Below are 7,941 nucleotides of genomic sequence, written 5' to 3' on the forward strand. Positions count from 1 at the left end.
TCAAAGACAGTAGTACAGATGGCAAGATGTCTAACCAGATTAGGCTCCGTGACAATTTGATTTGATTTTTGAGATGCCTAAACGAGATAGGAAAGATGGGGCGGTCTAGCCAGTGGAAGTGGGGAGTGATGTGGACCGTGGAATTGTCTACTGCCATAACATGGGTTCACCGGTGCATCAACAAGTGAATGAACTTATTATACGCATGTCTTGGCATGATTCGATCAATTGCATCATGGTTAGCACTCCTAAATGAGCTAATAGCAGCGTTAACTCCAAGCCCATGAGTCGATTAGATCAATCCTCCATGGTGACAGTATGTGGATGAGCTGATGGCACACCTCTGCACCGCAGTCCTGCCAAGAACACACTCATCCGTCCTCTTCTTCCGTGGTATTGGTGCAATATGCCGTATGATTTCTTGTTGTTAATCGTTCTTGGCCCTAGTACGGTGCTGCAGATTAGGATGCATCTCTTTGGATGTTTAAGATCAGCATGAAACGAGCTCTCGAGCTTGTTTATGTCGCACCGGTCGCCCGGGTTCACCATGAGCCGAGACCATGCAGCTGCCTGATGGTACCACCCAGTTTCAAACAAACAAGTTTGCCTTTTCCCGTCGTCGTAGTCCCTCACTCGTCATTTGCATTTTCAAACTTCTCCAGCAGATCAAAACTTGTTGTGAATTCCATGTGTTGGGATGTCGAATTGATCAACTCGATCGATCATCATGTTTGGCAGAGAGCACCACACCCAGCTCAACTTTGACCTCTTCCTGGACAGATTTCTTGGTCCCAACAGTAGCAAAAACTTTCAAATTTTTCAATCCAGTTCGTCGTTCCACCCAAGACCAGACAACAATTTGCGTCGTGCATCCATAGATCATACGAAATCGTGATGAAAATTTGATCTGAGAGATAGAACAAGCCAGCTTGTATCACCAGGTAGACTCCCCAACCACAAGAACAAGCACCGATCACTCCAATGCAGATTAATCCCAACTCAAATGTGACAACCCAAATGCAGCAGCTGGAACGCCTTCCCCATGTGCACACCTGCCGGAGGACGTCGGTTCTCCGGCGAGCCGGCCGGCCACCGCGCGGGAGAACGGTGCAAAGCAGGGCTGAACTCACACAGCACCAGCAAAGGGTGCCACAAGCTGTGCAACTTGTGTCTCGTTCCATCGCCTCGTAGCCTATCCAAACGACGTCAGATCGACGTGATTCATACATGTACGGGTTGCTACGTTAACCAGCTACATGACCATGCCGAAAAATCTCATTGTTCGCCGGTGCACCCCGTGCCGCTGGCCGGAAATCTCCGGCGAACTCACACAAAGGCACCATCCTGACCAGTCCCTGATCGCCGGCTCATTTCTCCCAGAATACTCAACCAAATCGCACAAACTCAATCTCGTTACAAAGCCATGGTCCGTGCCTACATGATGCAAAAATTTACACTCCAAACGATGGATCCGATTGAGCGATATTCGATCGGAAATCGAGAGGAGAAGCACACTCTGGAGGTCTGGAGGCTGGTTCGCGAGCCGGGGAGGGCCAACCAGGGGGGAAGCAATCCGCGGCACCCGATGGGGCGCGTGGAGGACCGTTGGATGGGAGCGGATCGGGCGGGCCAGGTTTGCTGACGGCCGCTTAGGGGGGCGATCCGCGGCAACGCCCCCTCGACCAATCAGCGCGCGGCATTCGGGCCTCCCCCGTCTTCCCTACGTCTCCCACTATTTAACCACCGCTTGCTCCGCCACGACCTCCTCACCCACCACCGCGCCTCAGCTCACGCATCTCTCTCTCAGCTCCGGCAAGCAACACCAGCGCTCTCCTCTCCCCTCGGTTCCCCGCTGCAATGTCGACTGACGTGGTCGCCGATGTCCCGGCCCCTGAGGTGGCGGCGGCCGCCGACCCCGTCGTGGAGACCACGGCAGAGCCCGCCGCCGGCGACGCGAAGCCGGCCAAGGAGACCAAGGCCAAGGCGGCCAAGGCCAAGAAGCCCTCCGCCCCGAGGAAGCCCCGCGCCGCCCCCGCCCACCCGACCTACGCTGAGGTAAACCCCGAGTCCTTCGCCGAATCTCGCTCCATTCTCGTTCGAATTGCTCTCTGTTCGTTCGTGTTTGCGTTTGATCTGATGGTTCGTTCGTGTTTGCGTCTGTGCAGATGGTGTCGGAGGCCATCACCGCCCTGAAGGAGCGGACGGGGTCGAGCCCGTACGCCATCGCCAAGTTCGTCGAGGACAAGCACAAGGCGCACCTCCCGGCCAACTTCCGTAAGATCCTGTCGGTGCAGCTCAAGAAGCTGGTCGCCTCCGGCAAGCTGACCAAGGTCAAGGCCTCCTACAAGCTGTCTGCCGCCGCGGCCAAGCCCAAGCCGGCGGCCAAGAAGAAGCCCGCGGCCAAGAAGAAGGCGCCAGCCAAGAAGACCGCCACCAAAACCAAGGCCAAGGCGCCCGCCAAGAAGGCCGCCGCCAAGCCCAAGGCCAAGGCCCCAGCCAAGACCAAGGCCGCGGCGAAGCCCAAGGCGGCCGCCAAGCCCAAGGCCAAGGCCCCCGCCAAGACCAAGGCCGCGGCGAAGCCCAAGGCAGCCGCCAAGCCCAAGGGCCGCCCCGCCAAGGCTGCCAAGACCTCGGCCAAGGACGCGCCAGGGAAGAAGGCGCCGGCCGCCGCGGCGCCCAAGAAGCCCGCCGCCAGGAAGCCGCCCACCAAGAGATCCACGCCGGTGAAGAAGGCCGCGCCCGCCAAGAAGGCAGCGCCGGCGAAGAAGGCCCCCGCCGCCAAGAAGGCCAAGAAGTAGATCCTTGGAGGAAGATCCTAGGGCTTGGCGATAGTTTTCCAGTAGCAGTTTTTTCTGTTCTGTGCTGTTAGTCGGGATGTCCGGCTGTGTCGACGGTGCTAGACTGTAAATTTGAAATCTGGGTTTGGGTGCACCGGATCACCGGTGCACCCCTTGGTGTGTGTTGTGAGGAAACGGTGACGACGATCGCGCTGTAGTAAGCTTATTATGTATTTGTGTAACTGAATTGGGTAATTGAATCTTAATTTTAGCCCACAATTTACATTGGTTCGCTTGCCCAAATGTTGGTACCGCGCAATTGAAATTCGTGTTCTCTGTGGTGATTTCGGTATGATACTGCAAATCTTGTACTGTTTTGGATCAGTACAAGATTTGAGATCTGAAATTTATTTGATGGCAAATGCCAAGCAAATCTCGTCGGATGTTGATTCAGTCCAACGTCTAGTAGGTGGGTTTATGAGCTGTAAATAAGAAGGCTGTGGTATTCTTCTCTGTACTGTACATGGCCGGTGCGGCCGTCGGTTAGAACATCCAGTGCGATTTTAGACCGTACGTTAATGATTCTGCACCAGCTGCATGTGATTTTTCCAGGATAGTTAAGGAATGGGCGGAAGTTCAGAATGGAAGGCGGGCTCCAAAAGCTCGAGATCCACGATGGTTTCGGCTATGGCGGGAGCGTTTGGGAAAGGGAAGGCAGCCTCGGCCTTTGGAACGGTCCAGAAGGGACAGGGATCTGCATGTCAGGGATCTGCATGTCACCGTGTGACTTGCGACCTAAATTCAAATTTAAACATTATAAAAAAATCTGAAAAAAATCATGCATGTTCATAGCACATATTAAAATAATCCCTAAAAAATTCAGATCAAAATTCGAAACATACATCAAAAAGCAAAAAAGAGAAACTCATATGTGAATAGTATACAGAGAACCATTCGCAATTATTCATAACAGATTTCTCTTTTTTGCTTCTTGATGTATGTCTCGAATTTTAATCCGAATTTTTTAGGGATTATCTTAATATATGCTATGAACATACATGATTTTTTTCAGATTTTTTTATAATGTTTAAATTTGAATTTAGGCCGCAAGTCACACGATGACATGCAAAGGTGCATATCACCTGATCCCTGTCCCACGGCAGGGGCTGCCGCGCCGCGCCAGAAGATTCGCAATAACCCGTTGGCTCCGGTGACCTGTTAGGTTGGCAGGACGTTCTTCTGGGTGATGCCTGCAGAGTAACTGCAGTGTTACCGTTTCCGAGCTTCAACTCACCGTCCCTATGCTAGGCATTCTCTCACCAATGTCACCATGGTGCTGTGAGTGAGAGCGAGGAGAAGGGAGAGAGATCCAGTGACTTCACTTGGTGAAGTTACGTTGCAACTTTAGGCTCTTCATCTCCATCCAAAACAGATCCAATGGTCCATATCACATAAGGCAAAAGCCCTCAGCACTTGGTCAGTTTTGCAGCCCAGCAGCGACAGAAGACTCATCGTAGGATTCAGTTAAAACAGATTACATGCCAACTATCTAATCTTCATTTCTGAATATATAAACTATAGGTCTATAGCCGTTTCAACATACATGAAGCAAGGTTATCATTTGGCTGTATAGAGTGGCATTTGACATTGAAAGGCTGCATCATAGAACATCCAAATGCTACAGCAAAAAATGCCAATGTCGAGTAATCATTCAAGTACACAAAAGCAGGCCATTTCACTTGTACACTAGGCCAAAAAAGACTGGTCAATCCCCAAAATACTGTAGTTAACCCTGTCCAAAATACTACCTAGCAACTTTGAAGATACTAGATCAGATCATCATGAAGATATCATCGTCAACTCGTGAAGTTGTCAAAAGCTTGGTAAAGCTGTCGATTGCATCGTATTCTTGACGCTTCTCACTTTCTCCCATGGGACTCCCTCCTTTGTTTGTGCCATCATTCTCCATTTGCACTTAAGGCTGCACACTGTCTTTTTTTTTATTGTTGTTGCTGTCCATGTAAATGAAAAATCATTTTGTTAGTTTAGGAATGAATAAGAACAGATAGTACATACATACTGTAGCTGACCTTTGCTTCTTTTTTTGTTGTTGCCGCTGATTTAGGTTGCTTTCGCCCCTTGCGTAACTTATCAAACCAAGTTTGCTTTCTCCTTAAATTTTTAGATGAAACCTCCTTTTTCTTCAGTTTTGCAGAACTAAGAAAGTCATTGGCTTGCTGCACATTTGGATCATTTTAGCATCAGCCCAGAATATGTTGGTTATATCCTCCTCACAATCCAACTGTAGTGCATATTGGAATGATGGATTGTCAGCAGTTTTGTCATGAAAATATTTCAACATACTTCCAGCTTGTCCAAAAGCCAACTCCCTTTGTCGCTTGGTTCGCAAATGATTTTTTTGGTCACGACAAGTATATCCAAGGTTAATCGGTCCACCAACTTGATGAGAAGCAAACTCATGTGCAGCTTGTGGCATAATGCCGGAATCATCGGCGGTTTCAATTTCAAAAGCTTATCTTTCTGAAATCTTTCTTTGGGATATCATCAAGTGGCGAGTTTGTGGCAATGGCAACAAGTGGTTGTGTTCCAGCACAACCTCGGTTACTTCATAATTTCCGGCCTCTCGATCCAATTGAAAAGACATACGAACTTGGCAATTGGTTCTTGTTTCAGCTCTAAAACGCTTTGTTGCGTGATCGGTTTGCCCTTTTCTTCGATGACCCTCGTTGGAACAAACAAATCTACATGAACCAACCTGACCATCAAGTCTGCTTTTGTTTGCATATCTCCTTCTCACACCAAAGCCTGTGTGACCCCCATATGCAACCCAAAATGCCCAAGCCTCATCCACATTTCTGAATCTCATACCAACTTGAGGTATTCCCTTGCCAATTTCTACCATCTCACAATAGTCAATTGTGAAGCACAACACTGAATTCTGTCAAATAGCACAATAGAGAGCACTCAATTTCAGAAATTCCAAATGAAAGTCTAAAATCAGAGGACAAAATTTCATCAGAGTGTACGTGCAAACTATTCCAAGCAATTTGTATTGTACATGCATCATGAGTAATCAAACTGACTACCATTCTGCACCCAAGCAACTCAAACTGAACCTGTACAAGAACTGCTCTGTACATACCTAACTCTTACTGTATCTGTATGAATCGGGGACACATTACCTCGACTGGATGCGGGATGGCAGAGGTCCGACGGCGACGGCGGCACGCGTGGCCTTCCCACTCCTCCGGCGGCAGCCCGCCCCTCCCTCTCCTCCAGCGACGGTGCGGCCGCGCGGCTCCTTTTCCTCTTCAATGCGGCGGCCGGCGCGGCCACGCGACTCCTCTCCAATGCGGCGGCCGGCGCGAGTCCCTTGCTCTCTCTCCCAGATGTTGCGGTGTGGTGCGATTCCCCTTCCTCTCCGATGCGGCGGAGCAGCGCCGTCTCCCTGTCCGAGACGCCGGCGCGGCGCGGGAGAGCGGAGCAGATTCCCACGAACTCTTTTCTTCAGCTGCACTCGTCCAAAACTGCTAAGTGCTAAGGGCTTTTTCCTTTGTGTGATATGGACCATTGGATCTGTTTTGGATGGAGATGAAGAGCCTAAAGTTGCAACGTGACTTCACCAAGTGAAGTCACTGGATCTCAGTCCGAGGAGAAGATTGCAGCATGTGAATGTGCAGCAAGCGTGTGTGGGGATGTACCACCGGAGTGGCTAAACATGAGGACCTATGAATGATCAAGCAGCCAGAGGGTGTGGCATGATGCACAATATTGGCCCGGCGCCTAAAAAATCGAGTCACATGCTTTAAAAGGTAAATCATGGAATTCATATTCAAAAGAATTATTTTGTGATAAATAACTTATATTACGTTGTCAAATTGACAATCTACGCCGGACTTCACAATCCGAGAGGGAGGGGCGAACGGAACGAGTAAGCGGGTAGCGCAACATATGCATAGATGACACAAATTATTTACTCCCACCCCATAGTAAAACCACGGGACAAACCGTTATGCTTCAACCTCTACTGCTTGTTGTTAAGGTAACTAATGAGATTCACTATCTATTATAGGTGGTTTGGTGTGTGGTACATGCTCACTGAGCTTTATCGAAAGGTGGAGGGAGGAAGGAGAAGAGAGACACAAGAGAGTGTAGTCGTCACCGTACTCCACATGAAGTGCTAGGGCTGAGAGCCTGCTGATCAAGTAGTCCTTTCCTTCCTGGGACTTGAAACCATTATGGACCACTGACTCTGGGGTTGGCTTCCTCACCATGGTAGTCTTGGGCCTGATCACCCTTCTTGTCATGTTGTCGCTTGGAGTAGATGCTGTCTTGTGTGTGTTTGGAGCAGCAGGGGAAGTAGAGGTAGAACCGTACAAGTGTAGCCAACAATTCCCTCTCCTTGAAATCCGGGTTGTCCCCAAGTCAGAGCTTCAGGGTGGCCTTGATGTAGGTGATGAGATCTTACCGAAGCCTCTCTTGTTCATACCCCTTTCTCTTGTTCAATGTGTTTCTATGTCAAAAGTAATTACCCAAGCCTCTGCACTTCGTAGATGATTAAAAGAGTATAGAAGATATCTTAGGAGACCCGTGTTTCCATCAAAGTCCTTTCAAGCTATATCAGCGTTCTTACCTCGTTCCACCGAAATGAATTGAATGACGGTGCATCATCTCTTTCTAAGCAATCATTTCAGTGATGTTTCCTTTTGAGTGGGCCCATAACCCACAAGTCTTCAAGATCTTACATGGCTTTTCTAATCCTTTGCTATAGATTTTTCTCAAATCTTTGTCGAAATCTCACGTAAGAATGGATTCCATCAGTCATATGCCTTCTCAAAGATTGCTTTCGAATTATTTTTTCTTTTGAGCAACCTTTCTATTTTTCATTGTTTCGGTGTGTTTCAACAATTCTTGCTGGTATTTCTCATCGTCATTCTCAACTTTTGAAGACCAAAGAAGAGTTTTTCCTCTAAATCTTTGCCCGTTCTCTTGAAATTCGTGTTTAAAGCTTGATAATATCCTCTCAAATTGTTTCCGATCGTGAGAAATTCTTTCGCTCCCATCCGAAGCATTTCAGGAGTTTTTTTTTATTCTCCAAAGGCCATCATTCTAGAAGATTTCTTGGTTCCCAACTTTCAAGTTT

At 48.7% G+C, this 7,941-nt stretch overlaps 1 protein-coding gene and 1 pseudogene across 1 annotated transcript; one reads left to right on the forward strand and one right to left on the reverse strand.

Annotated features, from left to right (window-relative positions):
* The first annotated feature begins 1,746 nt into the window (after positions 1-1,746).
* LOC125507939 (uncharacterized) lies at positions 1,747-3,060 on the forward strand. The gene is made up of 2 exons (XM_048672471.2): positions 1,747-2,055; positions 2,166-3,060. The coding sequence occupies exons 1-2, from the start codon at positions 1,858-1,860 to the stop codon at positions 2,796-2,798; spliced, it is 831 nt and encodes a 276-aa protein (XP_048528428.2). The 5' UTR covers positions 1,747-1,857; the 3' UTR covers positions 2,799-3,060.
* A 1,920-nt stretch (positions 3,061-4,980) lies between these two features.
* On the reverse strand, positions 4,981-7,072 carry LOC125540190 (protein FAR1-RELATED SEQUENCE 5-like; annotated as a pseudogene).
* Between the last annotated feature and the right edge of the window lie 869 nt (positions 7,073-7,941).

This window comes from Triticum urartu, chromosome 5A, assembly GCF_056163025.1.
Source record: "Triticum urartu cultivar PI428250 chromosome 5A, HENAU_Tu73, whole genome shotgun sequence".
NCBI lineage: Eukaryota > Viridiplantae > Streptophyta > Magnoliopsida > Poales > Poaceae > Triticum > Triticum urartu.

Excerpts from the sequence above, each read along its gene's own strand:
- LOC125507939 (XM_048672471.2), top strand. The coding sequence starts at position 1,858 with ATGTCGACTGACGTGGTCGCCGATGTCCCGGCCCCTGAGGTGGCGGCG. Across the intron at positions 2,056-2,165 it reads CCCACCCGACCTACGCTGAG|ATGGTGTCGGAGGCCATCAC; the intron begins GTAAACCCCGAG and ends GCGTCTGTGCAG.